The 23,558-nt window shown below is 43.3% G+C and overlaps 1 protein-coding gene across 1 annotated transcript; it reads right to left on the bottom strand.

The window, feature by feature from the left end:
* Positions 1 to 628: 628 nt before the first annotated feature.
* Positions 629 to 22,711, bottom strand: FAXDC2 (fatty acid hydroxylase domain containing 2). Its single transcript, XM_011356758.2, is given in 9 exon segments — positions 629 to 2,051; positions 2,804 to 2,970; positions 3,393 to 3,498; positions 3,930 to 4,135; positions 7,115 to 7,236; positions 10,020 to 10,123; positions 10,255 to 10,346; positions 12,319 to 12,366; positions 22,032 to 22,711. Coding segments are annotated over 9 exon segments (1,260 nt in total). The 5' UTR covers positions 22,290 to 22,711; the 3' UTR covers positions 629 to 1,894.
* Positions 22,712 to 23,558: the final 847 nt, after the last annotated feature.

The raw sequence follows: 23,558 nt of genomic DNA, 5'->3' as shown, positions 1-23,558 counted from the left end.
CTGCTGTAGTTCTCACATGCCGTGTGATCGTGAGTGTTGGAATGAGTCATTGTGGAAAAAAAAACACAAGTATCTAATAGAGTTAAAAGGAGACAGTTTATTTTCCATGCTTCCACCCTTTCACATTTCTGCTGGGAATTTGAGACCTCAGACTTTTCTGAGCCGTATTTGTTTACCAACCTCAGAGGTCCTTTTTGATGCAGAAGAGGATAGGGCTGGGCCCCTCTGACGGGGCCCAACCCCAACCACTGGCCTGCTGAAAGAGGTGAGAGGAGGCCAGCCTCTTGTCTCCCAACATTCCCTGCAGTAATTTCAAAATCCAAACACCTTAAGGGGAAAACATGTTTCCTTTCTTACTCTTTCTCCAAGCTCCTCGTTTCCTAACCACAAGTATTCTGAAGATGATGGGCTGTTGCCCAAATCTGTAGGAACAGGTCGTGGGTATAGGCCAGCAGTTGTGATAACTTAATAACATTGATCCAGAGGTTGTACTTCAAGCTAAGGGCAAAGGTGTCCCAGGGAGGGGCCGGGTCCACCAGTGCCAGAAGTGGGTAGGGGGGTGGGGCTTTGGAAGGCCAGAGAGGACGCTTCCTGGTAAGTGCCCGGTTGGCCCACTGGGCAGGTCCTCTGGGTTCCTGTGGAAATAGTCCTTTTTGATGGTTCTACCTGGAGACTTGGTCATATCAGATGTTAAAGTATTTTTTATAAAACTATAGTGGATGGTTATGACATAAGAGAACTGAAAGTTCAGGAATAGACCCAGGTACGTATAAGAATTTGGTAACTGACAAGGGTGGCCTTTCAAGTCAGAGTGGTCCTCAGACTGTTCTTGGGACCACAGGGTTCCTGGCAATGTCAGTGCCCGGGGCGGGGACTGCAACCCTAGCAGCTCTGGTTTTAGAATAAAGTCCCTGGTAAGATTTCATTTGAAAAGCATCACTGCTAAAAATCACCCTGAATAAATGGTGTCGAAACAACTGACTAATCGTTTGGGGTTAAATGAGGATTTTGTCCTTTTGTTAAGCCAAGTTTTTCTTGCATTCTCATTGAAGGAAGAGGGTTCTAGCCTCTGGTCCTGCTTCAGAGAGGCTAATCAGGGGCTTCAGCCGAGTGTCCCCAAAGGTCAGCAACTTTGACTCTTTGTGGATAAAAGGGTCCCCAGCTGGGCAAGTCCATAGGGTTTGGCCTTCTGTTGCCATGTATGGCTGAATGTACTGGGGTTTGGTCTGCACCTATCTCAGTTGCAATCCAGGGAGGAGCTCCTGTGATTGACATTTTCCTTTTCAGAAGGGGATAACGTTTGCAGTGAGTCAGAGTTAAAATGGTGCCTTTGTCACAGACTATGTGGTGGGGGAGGGGCAGGGAGCAGTAGGGACTTGGCCCCCATTGCTATTGCCAGGGTGTCTGGGCCTTGACTTGAGTAGGTTGTGAGAAAAGCTTTTTGGGACAGGAAGAAGTAAAGCATTATCTTCTGGTTTCCCCAGTCCCTGGCACCGGAAGGAGTTCTCTGAAGCCATGTAGCCTCCAGTCTCATTATCACCTTTGCCAGTTTCTACATCTTGCCTGCACAGGAGTCATATGGGGTCCCTCTTCCCTGTCACAGCAGAGGATCATGGGAACTTGCCAGGAGGTTTCTTCCCTGGGGAGCAGATTTTTACTATTCCCTAAGCTAACTCCTGGTCCCTTGAGGGACAACAGGGCAATTGTGAGAGTCCTGGCTCCAACCTTGGCCCTGAATTTCCTGGAAGCTGACCTCCGGCCTTGCCCCTGCCCTCAGTGCTGTCATTAATTAGCGAGTGGCTGAAGGAGCTAGTCCTTAAGTGCGATCAGGAGGCCTCAGGCCACCTTATCAGTCCACTGCCGAGGGTACAGCCAGGATGGCACTCAGGTCCTCTCACTCTATCTTCTTTGGGGTGTCAGGGATGCTCTCGGAGAGTGGAGTGAAACCTAACAGGAGGATGTGTCTCTCGTAGGCTTTGGTCTGCTTAAAAACGGTGTCAGTCCCATGGAGGTGGTCCAGGACACCCAGCACCCCATAGCACTGGTTGAACCTGGAGGAGAGAAGAGAGTGCTAGAGGTCTGCACACTGATCTCCATTTGTGCCAGCCTCGTGCATTCCTAAGCCCTCCTACCTTACACCTGTCCCAACAGTGCTGACCACATGCATCAGAATAATCCGAGGAGTTGCACATATTCCTGGAGCTCCTCCAGAATGAAAATCTGAGATCCTCTGAAAAGCTCTCTATGTGATTGCGATGCACACAAGTCAGAACCTGTGGCAGAACTCAGCTTGTTCAGGTAGGTTCAAGGACCACTTGCACAGAATCCCCTGGAACACTTATTAAAATGTAGATTTCCAGGCCCTGTCTCCTTATCCCCCAGACACATCAATTTCAGCTTATTTAGAATGGAACCCAAGATCCTGCATATGAGGCACATCTCAGGCTGATTTTTGGTGTAGGTTCACAGACCACACTTGAAAAAGCCTGGAGGCTCAGACAGTACACAACTCCCCTTGAACTGCGTGCAGAGTTCCCCCGACAGTGCCCATGGCTTACGTGAGGCACTCAAAGAGTCCAGGACCCAAATAAAGGTTAAAAACCTGGTTGCAGGGAAATCCAGTGTCAGAAGGAAAGGGCAAGGTGGTCTGGATCCCAGTGCGGTCATTACACTTCCCCACCTCCAGACCTCTCCCTCCACTAGCGTCCACAGTTAAACAAACGCCAGTGTCTGCCAGCAAAAGCTCCAGGAGTGATGGTGGAAGTTATTCCCCAGGGAACCACGATGGGGATGGGGACCTTACTTGAGATGGTGGTAGTCGTGGAATTCAGGTGAAGGCAGGAAAGGTAGGTGGTAGCCACAGTGGGAGATGGTGGTGATGATGAGGGCCAAGGAAAACCACATGGTGATGGAGGACAAATGGGAGCCCATTACCAGGGGACCCACTATCGCCGGCAGCATGTTGGAGACCTGCAAGGAGAAGGCTGTTTGAGGGTGGGCCCCAGGGAGATGGAGAGGATCCAGTCAGGTGTTCCCTTTGCCCTAGGGTGATACCAGGAGGACTTCCTTGGCTCAGGTCTGGAGAAGCTGAAAGAACTGCAGGACCTTTGCTGGAATTGTTCACCTTTGTGACTTGGGACATGTTATTAATGGTTTGAGCCTCAACTTCCTTAGAAGTAACAGGATCAGAAAGGTTGGGAGATTGTTATATAAATTAACTTAATTTCGGGCATCTAGAATAGCCTGGCATATGCTAAGTCAATGAGTGAGAGCTGTTTAATGGGAAGAAGGAAGGAGCTAGAGTGCTTTAATTCTCTGCAGGAGACCTTAGGGGAGGTTTTTGGGGCCCTCCCTGTGCTCTTTGCTTCTAGGGAGAGGGGAGCTCTACTCACCACGTGCTCGACAGGGTGGGCGTAGAGAGAGATCACACCAATGGGAGCTGTCCACTCGTGGTGTTTCTTATGGATTTTCTTGTAGAATGTTGGGTGGTGAAGGAGCCTGGAAGATAGCCAAGAGTTAAAATCTGCCGATCTCCCTCCCTCTCTCCCCCACCAGACCGTGAGAAACCAAAGGTGATAGGAAACACACTGGATCGGCACTCAGACCTGCTTTTGAGTTCTAACCCCACCTCTCGTGCTGCATAATGTGCCTCTCTCCACTTCAGTTGTATTAACTGTAAAATGGGGATGATGTCCAGAAAGGATTCACCAAGGAAACGAATGGGAAAAGCCCAGCTGCACACGAATGGAGAAGGCTCTTCCTTTTCTGGAGATTCCTTGCTTGTCTCAAGTTGTCAGTTGTAGAACGGAGTTGTCTTCGTGTTAACTAAGTAATAGGAGCCTTTTAAGGCAGGTGGTTTGGTCTACAATTCTGGGGCCTCAGTTTCCTCGTCTGTGAGTGAGTCGTAGGAGAGCGAGGGGCCCGCTCACCGGTGTGAGTAGTAGAACATGACCTCCTCGATCAGAGTGAAGATTGCCAGCTCCAGGAGGAACCAGTGGAAAGTGGGCAGCTCTCGACGGCAGGGGTCTCCCCACAACTTGTGGATGGGATAGAGGACGAGCATCATGGGGAGAGAGATCATGAACTGGTTGAAGAGAACTGTGCGGATGGAATGGCGTAGTTTCACAGGGTCCACCTGCCCGAGGGAAGGAAGGAGGAAGATGGATGAGAGTGTGAGAAATAGGTCTTTCCCTTCTAGAAACTAGGCTCCCCTGTGACCTGCTCACAGGAAGGCCTCATTCAGGGCTGGATGCTGGGAGTGATGTTTGGTGGTAGCCAGGCGGCCCTGACTACTACCCAGCCCAGGGGTAGAACTGTCTGGTAATGCTCCCGCCTTTAGAAGTTCCCCTCTCAGCAGCCTTAAGTCTCTGTCTGGGCCTGCCTTCCTCCTGGTTCTGCGACTGTCACCACTGTCCTCCCGTTTCTTGGCTAAGCCCAGCATACTCCTGCTAGGCACCTTGGGGAGCCTTCACGGTGATTGAAGAAGGCTGTCATCTCTCAGGTTGATGTCCTCATTCAGCCTTTTAGTTCCTCCGCATCCAGGGAACCTTGACCATGATCAGATGCAGAGATCAAGGTCTCCTCATGAGGTCCAGCCTCACTGGACTAGGCCCAGAGTGCAGAAGGAGGTGAGTCAGGTAGCCACCTATCTGCCCTCCTGACTAACTTTCTGTGACCTGGTCCTCCTGGATTTCACGGTAGAGCTGTCAGGATGGGGGCCTGCCTGAGCATTCTCTTCAAGGTCCCTGTGAAGAGCTGGCCCTAAATGTCCATACCCCATTGAACCTCAATACTACAGCCAGCATTCCCCCAAGAATCAGTAACCCCTGAACCTTCTTTCTCTTCGTCAGAGCACCGATGGTCCCAGGAATAATGCCATGACTTCAAGTCATTTCCTGGGGCCTGATGAGGTGGTTTAGGATTGTTCAGAAGGGATTCCTCCCTGAGCTCCCTCTGCAAGCTGGAGAGGTTTCTGACCCCAAGGTGAGCCTGGGTTCATGGTGGCCCTCAAACTTCAAGCTCCCCTCTTCCTCCAGCTTTTCCAGGTACTGTGTGTATTGACTGACTTCAGAGATAATGGTTTTGTGATTGAGGAGATGCAGGCTGAAGGATTTAAGGTGAACTTTTATGATGTCTGGAACTTTACCTTCAAAGTGGTAAGCAAAAAGTTTTAGAGGCATAGATGTTTATATCTTTATATATTAATGAAGCAAACGTAAATGTTTAAAATTTAGGTGATGTGTAAATAAGTGATCATTACACTACTTATTCAACTTCTGTATATATGTTTACAATTTTTTCATAATTACAAAATGTTAGGAAAAGGAGAGTGGACAGAGAGGAAATGGAAACTCTATAGACAGCTCTTTCAAAGAGCTTTGTCGCAAAGGGGAGCAAAAATATGAGTGGCAATGAGAATGGGAGATGGAGTCAAGGGTTTGTGTTTGGTTTTAAGATGGGAAAAATTACAGCATGTTGGTGATAGTCCACAGACGAATAATCTTGAAGTGGGAGAAAGAAAAGATATGTGAAAGAGAAGAGAGAATTGCTGGAGCACTTTGGACGTAAACAAGAAGTAATGGGGTGTGGCGCACAGGCAGTGGAGAGACGGCTGTAATAGGAGCAAGGAGCGCTCACCTGTTGGATCAGGTGGGAAGGCAGAGCGTGTGTGTAGGTACTGCTCGTAGGCTGATGTGTGAGTCCTCTTCTGCTTCCTCCAATTCACTTAGAGAAGAGGAAGCAAGGCCATCCTGTCCCCGGAGGTTAGGGGAGGAGATGTTGGGGATTTGAGGAGAGAAGAGGAAGTGTGACTTAGCTCTCCAGGAGAACAGAAAGGTGAACAGACCAGGGACAGGTTTTATGACCGCCCATAGCATTCAGGTCCCAATTGCGGATCTGTTTCTGATGTCTTAGGTCAGGGGTCAGGCTTTCCTGGAATCAGCCAAAGACTAAATGACTTCAGGGTTCCTTCTTACTTGCATGTCCACCTGAGGACGCACATGGTGTAGGAGCACTGGACCTGGAGTCAGGTGAGAGGAGCCCTGGCTCCGTTTCCAGGCAGCAGTCTGGCCTTAAGCTAGTCACTCCTCCTTTCTGAACTGCAACTTTTGCAATACGCTGGAGGATAAGTTGGACCTGGAGGAAACCCTCTAGCTGGCTGGTAGCTCCTGTCCCAAGAGGGACTATGAACCAAGCCAGCAGCTCTGGCTCAATAAGGGGCTTTCGAAAAATGTGGGTCAAAGGGCACTATTTTTCACCCATTCTGTTTTCTGGAGGACTGGGCTGGGGCAGAACGCTGAGAACTGAGATGATTCACCCAAGCACCTGGGCTAATCATTAAAAGATGATCATCTTCTCTGGGAAAGAAGCCAGGATGTGATTTGGGTGGAGCTGGGAATTTGGGTTGAAGAATCAGTTTCTTCCTTGTTGAATAAGAAAAGGCTCCTGGAGGTTGTCAGAGCACCACGCTGGGCTCTGGGAGCAGTGGGACTCACTGCCCAGTGCTGTGTAAGTCGGCGTGCATGCCGCCTTCTCTCACCTCCTGGCCAGCGGTTCCTCATAAGCATAGTCTGGGCCTTATTTGTCATGCATGAGCTAAGTATCGTTGGTTGAATTGAATAACCAGGAAGGAGGACCTGTTTGAAAACAGTCACCACCCACACATTCAGAATCCATACTATCCATCTAGTACAGTGGGTCGGCCAGTGAGTCCACAGCGGTCTCACTCATGACAGCTGTTATCTGTGGTTTCAGCAGCTAGCCATTGTTGTCCCTGCTCCTGTGGCTGAGGATGGAGCTGCCTGATATCTTTGGGACTCAGCTCAGTGCCAGGCGGAGCCGATCTTTCTGTTTGTAGAATGCTGACGGAAGTGCTGTGGGGTGGCACAGGCAGGGATGGTGTGGGGCCGGGTATCGGAAGACTGCAACAGTGGTCTTGCCCGGCTGGTTCTGAGATTTGGGTCAAATGATTTCCTCTCTTTAACGTTCTAAATTAGGGGAGGCTTGTACACCATAACTTGCCACGGTCCCTCCTGGGTCAGAGATGAGAATTCCGAATGTGGCTTTAGTTCCTGCTTTCTGGGCTTTGACCAAGAGGAGCTGCGGCAACACTTACCGGTTCGTTCTTGCCAACCTGAATTCGGTAGCGGGAGATGAAGCTGGGTTTCCCGGTTGTGTCTACCACCAGAAGAAGCCCATTGAAGCTCCAGAAGAACAGACTGGGCACTTGGGTGGCACCTAAGGTCAGGAAGCAGAAGGAGTCAGGACAACCTCAGGTTCTCACAGCACCTGGATTAACTGGACACACACTTGGTGACTGCAGTGGCACTGTAGACAGTCTCTTGCCAGGAGATCTTGATGCTCAGGGCCAAGGGACCTTCTTTTAGTCCTGGGTGACAAACTAGATGGGGGAACTTGGATGATCACTTAAGGAGCATCTCTACTTATTTTCTTAGTTGTAAAATGGGGACAACAATCTTCTAGATGGTTGGTGACTCCTCCCCACCCACCAAAAAAAGTAATAAACTATATGCTCTAAAATATAAATAAATTTAGGTTGACATTTGGGAGTCTGTGCCCATTGAATCCTTGATGAATTTCCAAGGAAGGGAGAAGCAAAGGTATTCACGATGACCACTGGACTAGGAGTCAGTTGGGGAACCTAACCCCTATTACTCTGCTCACTGAGCAGTGAGACTTCAGGTGTCTAGTCAGCATTTTCCGAAGTAGAAAAAGCATCTCTCAAGGGGCTTCTTGGTTCAACAGCCTTCATACACTACTCTCTTGGAGGGTCATGGTCCATACTAGTGTATTAACAGCTCTGAGGATTCCTGCAGCAAAGAAACTCGTTTGACTGTTAAACTCAACCTTTCCCAGTCTTTTATTTATTTATTTTTTACCCTAGGACTGTTTTCTTAGAACACTAAGAATAGGATGGCAATGCAGCTCTGTTTGCCCAGGATAATTTCTATCGACATCTGTCATTCTAGCATAATTATTAATAGCACCTCATTTACTCTCAGGAATGCCCCATTTGGATGATATACTACACAGCCACCCCACCAATTAACATTCCACAGCTCTGACATTATGCAGGATCTGTTAGAAAATGCTGATTAAGACTTAAAATTTAGATATGGCTCTTTGCTTCACATCCCACTCTTCCATGAAGTCATTCCAAACATCGCTGATGTCCTATGATGAACAACAACAAAAAAACCACTTTGTCCACCTCAATTGGCAGTTATGTGAGTGACATTACAACGTTACTTAACTCTTATACTATTAACTTTCTTTTCCATGTTTTCCCTCCTTCTCTAAATTCAGTATCTAAGGGGCAAGAACATTTTACTTTGTGTCTCTGTATCCCTCTTCCATCAACCACAGTGCCTTGTGGCTGTTGATAACGGAATAATACTTGGCTGGCACTGTGGGGAAATATGATTGCTACAAATATCCTGGAGGGCAATTTGGCAGTATCTGAAAGTGAAGAAAAAAAAGAGAGAGGGAGAGAGAGACAGAGAGACAGGCCAACAAAGGAAGAAAGGAATAGAGGACACACATCTATTCATGCACAAATGTGCATCACAGCATTTTTTAAATCACAGAACATTTAAGCAGCGTAAATGTCCATTAATAAGAAATGGACCAAAGAGAGTATTTCCATACATTGGTTGGACTGGGCAGCTTTAAATACTAAGTAAACCTATATTAATTGACATGGGAAGATGTCCACACTTTATTTAATGAAAAAAAATATATATATTTAAATTTAGTGTCTTATAAGTTAAACCATATACCCAATATAAGATCTATACTAATAATTAACAGTGGTCATTTCTTGAATATGGGAGAATGGGTGATTTTTCACCTTCTTTATGCTTATTTGAATTGTCTGATTTTTTATTTTAACAATGAGCATGTAAGCGTGCATTTATTTTTAGTCTCAAAAATAACAGACTTCAAAAAAAAAATGTTAAGTTGGTGGTTGCCTAGTGGGCCATCAATCAAGATGGCTGCTTACTTGGAAATCTAAGGGCTCCTTGAGGAATACAGAATGAAAACCACAAGAGATGATCTTGAACTTCCTTCCAGCTCTAACACTTAAAATTGCAAATATTTCCTCTCTCCGATATTTGCTTACCACTGAGGTGAGAGGTAGTTTTCCCATCACTGTAACAGAAATAGATAAAAATGCTCTCCCTCCACTTTCCCCATATACATTTGCAATCTGCATTGTTCTTTTCAATGACTGCTTAAGAGTCCATGGAACCTATTTATATTTAATGTTCAGCCTATTTTCAGTCCTTCTAGCTGACAACAATCATCAGGGACATTTTATTTGTACTTTTGCTTTGTGACAACTGGCACTTTTTTTTATCTCCCCTTCTAGACCGTGATAAAGTGTTTTGATGGAGGCGACAAGCGCTTTATCTTAAATATCTCTATAACCTCCATACGAGTTTGGCATAGAATAACATTAATAAATATTGAGTGAATGAATGATTGAGGACATTCACCGTTGTAGATAACGCTGTTATAAATGTGATGAAATGGCTTTTTCTTCCACTATGTTTTCGTAGGCTTGTTTTGAGCCATTCACAGTTAGTAAACATTTGAGTGATGACTTGCTCTCCAGCCCTAAGAGGTAGATGGCACCAGGTGCAAGGACACAACCTCATATGACATAGAGCATCTCTCTGCACTTGTGGACTTGACATCTAGAAGCAGGATTATTGCTCTGAACATGCCTTCATTTTCATACAAACTATTTTTCTTTTCATTTTTGGGAAGAGGGTGGTCTCAATTTCTCAGCTTCTTTTATTGGATATCCTTCAACATCCATTCCATGCTGCCCACAAGTGTGACACTCTGAGGGGTGACCACTGTCTTAAATTTTAAGTCTTTATTTCTTGTAATGATAAGCGGAGAAGTCCCAAGATAGAGAACAAAACAATAGAAAAAGATTTAAACTATAATTATGTACCCAAACCCTAAGCACTGGTGGTCTGGAAGCTCACCCATCATGAAGAGCATCCACTCCTTCCCTTCAAATGTGGACAGCAGCCTCTCCCACTGGGCTTGCCAGAAGTGGCCAGAAGCACCCCAAAATCTCTGAAGATGCCTTGGAAGAAAAATCACTCAGGTTTCTGGGTGAAGACTAGTGGGCAAAGAGCCCCTCATTTCATTCTCTGCCCTCAGACCACCACCGCACTGCCCCCAGAGCCTGAATTAAAGCTGGCCCAGCAGACTCACCATGTGACTGAGTTCCAGAAGGCCACAAGCAAGAGAAGGCCAGAGCCCAGGATGAAAGCTGTCCTCCTCATGGAGCCCCAGATATGTCCCTCCTGGCGAGGACGAGAAAGTGTCAGGCCCCAGAAAGCCTCTTGCCTTCACACACAGCTCACTGCTGAGGCCTGACAGGAGCGATGTGTACTCAAGATTTCAATCACACCAGCACTGAAACATCTGCTGACCTTTTCTCAGTGTCTGTGGGAGGCTTGTCCTTATCAAGAGCTTTCAGGTGGCATATGGGTGTGTTTATGAAAATTAGAGCTCAAGGTTGGGGGAGGGAAGGGAACCAATCTGACTCCAGAGAAACTGGCAGGCAATCCTAGCACCCACAGAAGGGCAGGTGAGCCTTCCAATAGCTGTGGGATTTTGTCACCAGTCCTCTAGTTGAACAAAGATGCTCATTATGTGGGCACTGCAATCACCTGGGAGCTTTTTAAAAATCCAGTTGTCCAGGCCCTTCCCTAACCTAACTACATTAGCATCTCTGGGGCGGAGCCTGGGCCTTAGGTTTTTAAAAGCTCCCCAGCTAATTCCAATGGGCAGGCGAGGCTGAGACTGCTGTCACATAAGGATCTGCAGAATCCTTACTGAGGACATAGGCACTTCACTGTATTCATAGGCCAGGGCTATTTTCCCATCCCCATTACCCTCTTGCCCTTGAAGAAAAGAGTGAGTGAACATGCGGTCTGACTTTTAATAATTCCTCTGCCTTCCAGCAAGATTAGCCAAGGTTGCCAGCAGTTCTAGGGGCAAAGAACAGACCACTGGCAATCACTGGGAGGTTCTTATTATTTTCTCCTCCAAGAGCCTAAAGCAGAGATCACTGCAAGTACAATGCTCAAACGAGAAGGTCTCAGACATGAAGAAGGACAATAATGGCTGTCAGGTGAGTCACCGATTTCCATTATGCCATAGTCAGGAATTACAAATGTCCCTCACATCTCATGTTTCTAAGCCCAGTTGTAGTCTGCTCATACTCTTCGTGGGAGAGAACTGGAAGGTGGCAGTCCCTACACATATGTGCCTGAGGCTCATCTGAAGTCAGTGAATTGGGCCACGTTTGAGGGGTCGGGGCTGTCATGGGGGTCAGCTGATTAAAATCATTCTAATCCAGACTTTTGAGATCTGAAGAAGCAGATTGTTTTCAATGACTCATTCAGAGCAATCCGCACTGAATCATTTCCTCTTGGCTTACCCCATCCCTCTTTTGATCACAAGACCAAAGAGAAGTGGGTCATTTTCCATGGCCAGTGAAAAGTTTTTGAAGGGCTAGTGCTCTTCAGGGTCTTGAGCTCTGGAAATGAGCTTCTCTTTCTCAGTCTCTCCCTCTCTTTCCCTCCCTCTCCCTCTCCTGGAGAGAGGGATTCACAGGACCACAAGCTTGTCAGGCAGGTTACCTTGGGCTTTTGCGGTTATTCCTTTCTAAGATTCAGAGGATCCCTTCCATGAACTTTTCCAGACTCGCCGGGAATTTTTCATTTGAGTTTAATCAAATTAAGCTAAATCAGATTAAAAATTTCAATTTCATATATAGGATTAGATATTTTTTCAGGGTTTGTGGTATTTTCTCTCCCTCCCGCAGCCCAAGTGAAGGGACTAATAACTAGGACAGAGATCTCTGAAGTTCAGGAGCATGCAGGAGTCAGCTGGGGGTGAGAGCTGGTTCCCAGCCCCAGTTCCCAGCCCCCGGTGGGCCCCTCTTGTCCCCAGAGCAGTTCTAGAAAGGGGTGACCCCAAAAGCTCATGGCGTGGGGCATTCTAAGAGCCAAGAGACAATGATAGGAGAGTTATCCAGCTTTTTAACTACCTTCATGCAGTTTGCTACCTCATGCAGGCAAAGGGGCTTTGGTTACAAGGCTGCTTGGAGTCAAGTGATCTTGGCTCAGCTACTGAAATGAGCACATTACCAGTGTGTCGGCTACTCCTAAACTTTGGGGGAGATGTCAGATATATAGCAAGCACGGATATGGAATGAGTCTCTGGCTGCATTCTCACCAGTTTGGTGGGCATGGTGCTGGCATTTACCTGCTTTGGCTTCTCATCATGTAGCTTACTTCCAGCTTCTCCCTTCATCTGGAATAAGAAAGCACAGGTGAGCCTGGATGTCATTTTCACATGCGACTAACGAGGTAGAGAATGAACAAAGTCAAAGAGAATGGCCAGCAGTGATTTTTAATGCTGACTACTCATTAAAATCACTAGGGAGTTAAAAGAAATCTTCTAATGAGCCCCACCACCAGAGAGTGAATTGCTCTGGGCAACAGTGATATGATCAGGGGGCGGGCAATGGGACTTTGCCTGGAATTGGCTTTCTCGGAGATGGGCTGTGACAGATCCTTTTGCATAGCTTCACTCTGTCTCCCGTAGGACCTTGTCTCATTGAGAAGAAACCTCTGTCCTCTGAACCCCCACTGTCTCCCAGGGCAGAAGCCCAGAGCTCTGCTCCTGAATTGCCTGACAGCATAATTAGCCTTCGTGGAGTCAGATGACCACCCATAGGCTGGGTTGGTCATCCTGCCTGAAATCGAAGCATTTTGTAAACTGTTCGATATGATTCAAACAGTAAGTGTATTTACAGAAATTGTTAGGACAGTAAGCCTTGGAATCTGATACTGTTCTCGAGGTCATGTCTCAGTCATGCCTATCTCTTACTAGGCCTTTTTCAGTCTCTATTATATTTCTTGGCATTCTCATTAAGTGTTTTATAACAAACTTCAAGTGTTTCTCTAATATTTGAAACAATGAATGACTTCTGGGAAGGTGACAGCTTCGGACAGTGGCTGGGTTTGGTGGGAGGGTGCTTGGGTTGATAGACAGCTTGACTTTGTTGAGTATCTCACTACCTGTTTTATAATAAAGCTTTAATAATTAAAATTGTGGGACTAGCCCATCAATAGGCAGACATATGTAACAGATTTGAAAGTCCAGAAATAGACCTAAAAATATATGTGGGAATGTAGTATATGATAAAAAGAAATCAATGTAAATGGACTTTCGGCTGAATAGATGTTGAACCTCCCCCATAAAAAGAGAAATGAAAATTAAAACTACAGTAAGATATTTATTACCCATCAGCATGAAAAAGCCCAAAATTTTGCTGGTGAAGCTGAGGAGACGTTAGAATTGTATTTCTTCTTATTCTTTCTTTCTAAAAATATCTTTATTGATATATAATTCACATACCATACAATTTACCCATTTAAAAGTGTACATTTACATGACTTTCAGTATATTCACAGAGTTGTGCACTTGTCACAATTTATTTTAGAATGTTTTTATTACCTGTGGGAGAAACTCTGCACCCCCTGAGCCATCATTTTCAGTCCCTCTGTCCTCCTACCCCCACTATAGCCCTGGGCAACCATTAATCCACTTTCTGTTTTATGGATATGCTTATTCTGGACATTTCATATAAGTGAGATCATACAATATGTGGTCCTTTGAGACTGGCTTTTTTCACTTAGCATAATATTTTCAAGGTTCATCCAGGATGTTGCATGTATCAATACCTTATTCCTTTCCATTGCTAAGTAACATTCCATCACATGGATAGATCATATTTTGTTTATCTGATCATCTGTCGATGGACACTTGGGTTGTCACTTTGTGGCTATTATAAATAATGCTATGACTATTCATGCACACATATGTGGCTAGTAGTGGAATTTCTGGGTCATATGGTAACTGATCTCTAACCTTTTGAGGAACTGCCATACTGTTTGCCAAGTGGGTATACCATTGTACATTTCCCAGCAGCAGTGTATGAGGGTTCTAATTTCTCTACATCCTCATCAACACATATTATTGTCCCTATCGAAGGGTGTCATAACCTGGCTACAGAGGAGCATAACAGATCATCTGGTCCTGCATGTGACCAGGATGAAGGAACCTAGTCAAAGGAGGCTAGAGTTTATAGATGGCAAAGCCAGGATCAGGGCCCGGCTTCCTATATCTCTAAGGACATTTTATTCTTTTGTGTATGATCATACTTGTTTTTATTATTTGAAATGCATGTTTACCAGCTATGACCTTAGGATGTACTACTTCTCTGGATCCACATTTCTTAGAGGCTGAAAGAAGGAAGAGAGAATGGTGACCTATAAAGTGCCTTTAACAGTTTGAAGAGTTAGGACAGCAGAAGGAGGTGATAAGCAAGCTGCTCACCATCTCCGCTGTGAATTACATTACAGCAGGAGGGATGCAGTTAACTTGGAGAAAAAGCCTGTGGGCGAAGTCCTGGGACATTTGATACCCACTCAGGGAGAGAGCATCTTTTTAAGAAAAGGCACCAGGACATTTGGTGTGGTCCTGGCCCTCCACCTGCCTGGAGCCAAGGACGGATTCCAGCCAGTCTACAGCCACCGCCTCCCCGACCCCAAGCCCCATCTGGGCCTTCTTCTTTGCCATCCCTGCTCCCATTTCCAGCTCCCTGTGCTGCCTGGCTGACAGCAGGGTGGCCTGTCCTAACTCATAGGTGTGGAGTTCTGCCTCAGTGAGTTCTCACGAAAACCAACAAAAGAGAAATAATGGAGTGAAGCTGCAGGCACTCACTCCTTGTTGACACTCACTCCTTGTTGACATCCCGTGGTTTTAGGGGATGTTCTATAGTTATATTCTGTACCACCTGAGGCTTTTGGAAGGATAGCTGAGCAAACATTTCAGGATGGGAAGTCTCAGCCCAAATGGATGGGAAACACCCCTGCCCCACATCCAGGACCACAGATGTTACTTAATAATCTGGACGTATAAGGATTCCAAAGAATTCTCCTTTAAATAATGATTTTCTCCACCTCTATTGTCCAGAGCAATTCTGGTTGGCCTGATTCTGAGTTTGGCCCACATCATCGAGGTGAATAAAGCCCCATTCAGAGAAGCTGCCCTTCACACAGTGCCAGGATTCTGTGATGAGGTAGGGTCATTTTCAGTCCTGAAGTTTGCCTGCTGCCTGGTGTCCCCCAAAGTACAGATCATTAAGCATGAGGAAGGTAGTGGTGCTAGGTCCCTTTGAGACTAAGCCTGTCAAGTGCCTTAATGACAAGGAAGCAAATATTAAAGGAAACAATGCAAGCTGGGCAACACTTGGATATCTAAATGTCTGCAAACCGTTTGCAGACAGATAGAACCTTTATATCACCATGGATTTCCCTCCTCAGTGCTTGTTAGGAAGTGTGGAAGGCTCTGTTGACCCTGTGAAGATAACCATCGTGTTTGAGAAAGAAGCTGAGGGAACTATTGGTTTATTTGTTTGTTTGTCTGTCTTTTAAGCTTCTAGGACTCTTTCTGTGATGCCATGCCACAGGAACTTCCTTACAAGTCAAAGTCTCATGCTTACTTTTTTCCAGTGTCTTATCGTTACCATTATCTTTGCTAAGAGCTTGCAAAGCAAAGGAAACATGGTCTTTGATCTTTAGAAGCTCACCCATTCCTTCTAGGAACATTTATAAAGAATTTACTATGTGCAAGGAGCCCTGAAGATACAAAGATGAATGAGAAACTCTCAGTCTAGATATAAAATTCATATCGAAACTACGGGGCTAGAGTTCTGGGCCAGAGCTAAGAAAACACCGAGTAGGGCAGGAGATTTGGCATCCCCAAGAAATCTTTAAAGGAGGACAATGGCCAGGCTTTCTTGGATACACGGTCTCCAACTTCAAAACTGAACCTTTCCCTCTCAGGTTGTGATTTAGCTCATTCAAGGAATGCTAGGTTTTAATTAGACCATACTTAAAAAAAAAAAAAAAATCAAGATAGGTATAGAATCTGCCTCATGAATATCAAACCAGCAATTAAAGAGATTCCTTATTCCATTATTTAGTTTCCTCAAAGAAGCAATGCACTTTTTATGAGGATACAGGTGTTAAATTCCTATGAAAGAATTAGTGCACGGAAATTTTCCTCTTTGGAAGAAGTGGTATGCTTTCTTGTGGAATGCAAAAAAGAAATAAGCAATCATTTTGGGTGCCCACCCACACACATCCTTTTTGCTTGGGCTGCCAGTAAGCTCAGAGTTAAATTTAATGCTCAATTAAATTTAATGCTCACTTCTTAGGATTTTTTTCCTATTATATAGTCCTGTATATAAAAACTGAGGTATATACAAGGATGTTCATTGTGAAATTGTTTTTAATGGCTTAAAATTGGAAACAACTTCAATTCCACCAAGAAAGGATGGGTTAAATAAATTATAGTACATCCAGGAATGAAACATTCTGCAGCCATAGAAGAAATAAGGCAGCTTTGTGTTTCTTTTCCAGAAGTACTAAGTGAGAAAAGCAATGTGTAGAACACATGCAACTGTGCATGTGTTTATGTGTGTGCTGTTTATGTACGCATAAAATAATATAGAGAATATTAGGCTATCACTGGAAGAATATCTATGAAACTGGTTACAGTTGTGGCTTCTGGTGAGGTGAACTGGGAAGCTGAGGGACAGGGTAGAAGGAAGGCTACATTTTTACTATGTACCTTTTTTCCATTTTGAATTTTGCACCAGAGCATATTTTACTTATTCAGAAAAATTACAGAAACATTTAAAAATTTTTAAACAAATTCAATGCCCATTCATAGGTAATATTTTACTGAAGAGACATAGCGTAATTAACTCTCTATTTACTCTAAATCAGATGCAATTCAATTCCTGAAGGGCTTTGAGAAGTCTTTGTCTCCACTGAAATTATATGCCAATGTTTCCCTGTTTATTTTTCAGGCTTTCGTTAGATTGTTAAAGGTGGCTGACAGTTAAGAACCAGTGCCCTGTTTCTTCTCCAACAATGTTGCGTGGTTCAAAAGCAAAGCAATATCATTAAAGCAACTGGTCCTTTTCTCTACAGATCACAATGCCTCCCACCACTCTCAAAACAGTACGAAAGGTAGTTATTGAGTACCCAATGGTTTCTAATCAGTTATTTATTTGCTGTGGTTCTATTGTATATACTTTTTCATTGGAAGCTACCTCAAACTCTTTGAGATGGAGGCTGGGGATAAATTATAAATAAACAGAACCAGATATTAAAATTAAAAACAAAACCTAAGAGAGACTAGGATGACGCCAGTACAGTAAGACCTTGACCCTGGAAGGAGGGAGCTCTGGTGGATTTCACAACACAGGGTGCTGATGCTCACGGTGTCCATGTTATGGAACGTGAGTGTCACTGAGACTGCGTGATTAGGGCTGATATATAAATTTGACCTTGGAACCCTCTGCTCCACGTAACTTTCTGGCCAAAAGGAAAGTGACTTTATCTTCGGATGGTGAAAAGGCCCCTTTGTCTGCAGGAGTCACAGCATTTATCTGTTCACATCTGATTTTATTAGGAGCAACCAAGTATTTCCTAACATGTTATTTGTTCTTTGGCTAAGCCAACACGCCCATATGCTATTTCCTGAGATACTTATTTAGGTAGCTGACTCTTCCAAGCTACAAGACCTTATCATTCTGCTGAATATTTTATGCCAAAGCAGCTTGTTTTTTGTGCCTCTCTACCTGCCTGCAGACATGTTTTCAGTTTTAAATAAACAGTCAGAAAGTTTCTAGGGGAGACTTCATAGTGGGCAGAGGTATCTTCACCTAGAGAAGTTCCTTAAAATTGTTTGCCAGTGGTAGTGCTCAAATTAGAAATTTTGGCAAACAAAATCAACAACAATTATTAAATATTTAATATGTTAAGGTACTATAATAATTACATTTTTATTGTACTTCCTATGATTTTTTCTTTACCTTTTGAATTCTCTCACCGAAGGCCTAGAAGTTGTCTTAAGCTCATCTATTCTGATGGCCCCATTTTCTATTAGAAGAAATGGAGGACTAGAGATATATAGTATTCAACTTCACATTACACAGCTATTTAGTGGCAGAACTTGAACTCAGTGCTCATTATACCGATTGAGTCTGCAAAAAGTATAGAATGTGCTGATGTTGATGAATGCAAGGTAGGCATCGGGATTGTAAAGGAACGCAAGGGAATGAGATTAGCCTCTATTAGCCACAAATAATGGATGAGATATTGTGTGCGTGTGTTTAACACCAAAGGATAAATAGAACATGTTTCTCTAAAATATTAATCATCCTTTCAATAAACATTTATTGTGTGCCAGATACAATGCTAGGCACAGGGGATACAAAGAAGAATAAGACATGCTTCTTGCCCTATCTAATGAAGTAATACAATATAACTTTGATTTTCCAAAGAAGAAATTATACAGGAAGAAAGTATTAAATAGCATTTATGATGGAAATGCATTCAGGAAAGAAAAATGAAATGCACTAAAAATAAAGATTCTAATACTTAAATACAATGAATTGATTCCCCCTTAAAGGGAATTTGATAGATATTGAGAGATTATCTAAATTAGATACTTTTTAGTGTGCTTCTTTTGAAAGCAGATGATTCTGACTGCAAGTTTTTTCCTGCAGAATCCCTCACTCTAGGTAAATTGACAGAGTGAGGCTACAGCTGATGTTCACGACCTCAAAGATCTGAATACAGAATGGGGAATGGAGTGAGGGTGTGAGGAGCAGACAGAGTTTAAGTTTTATTTGTAGCCTGATTCTTTCAGATTCTAGGTTCCTAGATATTCTACATGGTTGATGAATATTTCTATTTTATAGGTATAAGATATATCATCTTTATGTGAATGAGTAGGATTTCTTTGTAACCATCTTATGAAATTATTACAATTATTTACTTTTTCTATTTTATAGGTATAAGATATATCATCTTTATGTGAATGTGTAGGATTTCTTTGTAACCATCTTATGAAATTATTACAATTATTTACTTTTAAAGAAAAAAAAAAAAAGAAAAAGACCTCATGGATCATCTGGTCTACTTCTTCCATTTTATAGCTAAGGAGATAGGCCCAGATAGCAGAACTGACTTGTTCTGAACTCTACAGTTTCTGCAAATCTAGGCTTCCTTGACACTTTGCCTGTCGTGACATGTATTTTTGGAATAGCACAAATTGTATTTCGCAAGTAGGAAATGCTGACAGGAGGACTGGAATTCCTAGTTTTTCAGACTGTTTGTATTAAAAAAAAAAAAAAAAAAAAAGCTGAGCCGTCTGCCTCTGGGGCTGAGTCTGACCTAAAATGCAATTACCCAGCTTACAGTCTCTGGTGAACAGAGTTTTGAGGAACTGCTATGACCAAGGTCTGTGCGTAAGTGAGGCTTTTAAAGAAAAAGATATTCATGCAAGAAGATGAAATGCATGAAGGGAAAGGTTAAACTCTGAGACAAAAATAACTCCCTTGGGACCGTTTTAGGCATGCTCCCTTTCTTTGCTGCTTTTGCTGCCAGGTACTCGAAACCTGGAGTTTACTGATCTACTTGAATGCATGCCTAGGAGGCTGAAAGCCTGCCTATCTTGGTAACTATATCCACAGCGCCAAACACAAGCCTGGCATATAGCAGACACTCAGGAAATATTTGTTGAATAAATGAAAGGGGAAATGAATAAAAAGCATTGTTTTTGTCCTTTTTGTCATTTGCTAGTGAACATTTTACCACCTTTTTTTTGTACTAATGATTTTCTTTCTAAAGTCAGAAATTGATGCTCAGAGCAGTACTGTTTTACCAAATTGAATTGAATCTTTATATCCCAACCAGGGAAACTGAGTTGGTATTGCACATGAAACTGAAGCAACCCACAAGTCTGAATCTTGCTTTGCTTGCTATAAGCCCCCAAGGGCCTGTATGAACACCCCCAAAAACCCTTGGCCTATTGTTTACTCCCATCTACACACGCTGTGTTCTCACCCAGTAACCTTTGTTAAGACTAGGTAACAGAACTGATTTGTTCTGGCAAAATCTGGGCTTCCTAACACTTTGCCCGGCCCTACACGTGTTTTTGGAACAGCATAAACAGGTGGGATCTTCCACAGGTACTACCAGGCCACTAGCAATTCTAAACCAGAGCCACTGCTGCTACATCCCATATGTTTCATCAAAACAGCTTTGACATGGTTGTCTAGTTCCTAAGCCACACATCTATCTCAGGCCTTTACAATTTAAAAACTGTGGTAATTGGTTGCACCCCTTCCAGGCAACCCCAGCAATTAGAGAGGAGTGGCAATTTGACTGCAGTTGCTTCTTGCCAGTCTCTTCCAGCTGGATTTCCTCTTTTGAGTTCTTACTTGGGAGACAGTTCCTCCACATGATTTTAAAGCTGAAACTAGTCCATATGACAGAATTGCCCTGTCAATTGCTAGAAAAACAAGACTTACAGAGGAGGCAGACAGATGGTGCACACGCAGAGGATGCAGACATTACCGAGAGACATGCAGGGGACTCTGTGCTTTGAGAAAACATCCCAGCAGCTGCATGCAGAAGAATGAAACTGGACGACCATCTTATAACCATAACCAAAAATTAACTCAAAATGGGTTAAAGACTTGAATGTAAGACCTGAAGCCACAAAATACATAGAAGGAAACAGACACTAAGCTTTGGACATCTGTCTTAGTGATGGTTTTGTGGATTCAACTCCAATGGCAAGGGAAACAAAAGCAAAAATAAATAAATGAGACTACATCAAACTAAAAAGCTTCTGCACAGCAAGGGAAACTATCAACAAAACAAAAAGCAACTTACTGAATGAGAAAAGATATTTGCAAATCATATATCTGATAAGGGATTATTACCCCAAATATATAAAGAACTCATATCTCTCAACAACAAGAAACAACCCTCTCAGAAAATAGGCAGTGGATCTGAAAAGGCATTTTTCCAAAGGAGACATACAAATGGCCAACAGGCACATAAAAGGATGCTCAACATCATTAATTATTAGGGAAATGCAAATCAAAACCACAACGAGATATCATCTCACACCCGTTCAAATGGCTACATCAAAAGGACAAGGAACAAGTGCTGGAGAGGATGTGGAGAAAAGGGAATACTTGTACACTGCTGGTGAGATTGTAAATTGGTGCAGTCATTATGAAAAACAGTATGGCATTTCCTCAAACTACCATAAGATCCATCTATTTCACTTGCGGGTATTTATCTGAAGAATATAAAATACTAATTCAAAAAGACATGTGCACACCTGTGTTCAATGCAAGATTATTTACAGTAGTCAAGCTATGGAAATAACCTAAGTATCCATTGACGAATGGATAAATAAGATGTGGTATAGACATACAATGGAATACCATTCAGCCATAAAAAGTTAAATCTTACCATTCGTGACATCATGAATAGACCTTAAGGGTATTATACTAAGTGAAATAAGTCAGATGGAAAAAGACAAATACTCTATGATTTCATTCACATGTGGAATAAAAAAAAAGAAAACAAGAAAATAAACAAAAAGCAAACTCACAGAGGCAGACAATAGATCATTGGTTCCAGAGGGCAAGGGAGATGGAAGGAGGGCAAAATGGGGCAAAGGGAGTCAATTGTATGGTGATGGATAGAAACTAGACTTTTGGTAGTGAGCATAATATAGTATATACAGATGTCGAATTATAATGTGGCACAGCTGAAACTTATATAATGTTATAAGCCAATCTTCCACTGATTAAAAAAATTTTAATTAGGAGGGAAGGAAAGAAGAGAGGGAGGAAGAAAGGAAGAAAATGTCCTAGGGCATTGTTTAGATACAGATCTCACCTGTACTGTAAGTGGAGAGGACAAGGAGGTGGCAGAGGTGAGAAACGTATTTTGCCTTTCTTTAAGTGAACTTGGATTTGTCCTGACCTTGACAAACAGCTACCCTCCCCAACAGCTTCCGCTCACCTCTACAGCGGGTTGTTTCCCAGCTCCTCCAAGGTCCCAGCCACAGTTCAAGCCTGCTTTCTCTTCTCTGTCAGCCCCTAACTTGGCAGCTTCTATCTCCGTGAAACCACCTAACCTTGTTACCCGAGTGGGTGGAGAAGCTGGCCGCGGCGATCATGTTACAGAGCAGTCCACTGGCCCAAGCCAGGCACGTGATGAGAGAAAAAGTACCAGTCTGTGTAGACTGTAGACAAAAACACCCTTCTTGCCAAAGGACATCTTAAAGCCAAGAGGAAATAGGCAGTTTAAGCAGGAGCTTAAAAGAGCGCATTTAGCCAAACTCCAGGCTTTTTTTCTTTTTAAAAACTTTCTTCATCTTCCTCAACTTGAGAAAATATCGCTGTCCCGAGGGAGGTGGTTTCAGTAAGGGATGTGGGTGTCAAATAATGTGGAAGGCGGAAGGCAGGCAGTCCATGTGCATAAAAAGTTTACATGGACAAGAAGATCTCATTTTCTCTTTTTTTATTACTTCCGTCACTGCGGAGGGTGTGAGATGATGGCTCCCTCTTGGCTGATCTCCTTTAAAGAAAGTGCTCTTGAGAGGTCCTGAGATCCTAGAAGGAGGCAAGTCTGCATTCATCCTGAGAGCTGCCACCCACCCGCTTTGTGGTCTTGACCTCTCTGAGTCCCAGCTTCCTCATTTGTACAATGAGTGAGATGGATTAGTGGATCTCTGAGGCCCCTCCCAATTCTAATGACTGATAATCTGGAGTGGAGATTTATAACTGTTTAAAATTTTCTGGAATATACCCCAAACAAATATATGTGGTTAGAAATTTACAAGATATTCTGAAGCCTTTGGGTCTCATTGTTCCTAGAACATTACAGAATGTTACAGAAGTTCAAAAGAAAATACTCAATATTGGTCCTATATAAAAAAAAAAAACAGAGGTTTTTGAGATCTGGCTATAACACCAGGATGTTGGGTTTGTCATCTGTAACACCAGGGAGAGAGAGAGAAAGCAAGAGAAGAGAGGTTTAGAACTGACTGGAGAGTCCCAAAGGACAAGTTTTACTTTTATCTATATTAATGTGCTTACCTGCTCTCTTTCCATTGGCCTATATTTTTATTTGCCTACTTGTAAGCAGAGATCTATAGCAGAGATCAACTTTCTTCTTTGCAAAGGACTGAATATTCAGTTAGCAGCCTCTGAGAGTTTCACATTAACAATAATTAAAAGATGTAGTGACAACTAATTCTCAGAATTACCTAGTAAAATTACCTAAATTGAAAAAAAAATTACCTAAATTGTCACCTAATATTTCCATAGGCAACATATTTATCATGCTCGAGAACAACTAGCTTTCTTTTCTTATAAAATTTAGTGTAATTCAAATAAAAAAAGTAAAATGTCTGCCTTTACTTGCCTTTACTGCCTTTATTTGAACACCAAATCCACTATTGAACTAGGAATTAGAAGACTCAAATCCTGGTCCTATCCCTGGGAGCTGAGTAACCTTAAATTATTTAATTACTCTCTGTGAAAT

This window comes from Pteropus vampyrus, unplaced genomic scaffold (genome assembly GCF_000151845.1).
Source record: "Pteropus vampyrus isolate Shadow unplaced genomic scaffold, Pvam_2.0 Scaffold30, whole genome shotgun sequence".
Taxonomy (NCBI): domain Eukaryota; kingdom Metazoa; phylum Chordata; class Mammalia; order Chiroptera; family Pteropodidae; genus Pteropus; species Pteropus vampyrus.
This window is presented reverse-complemented; position numbering and strand designations above follow the sequence as displayed.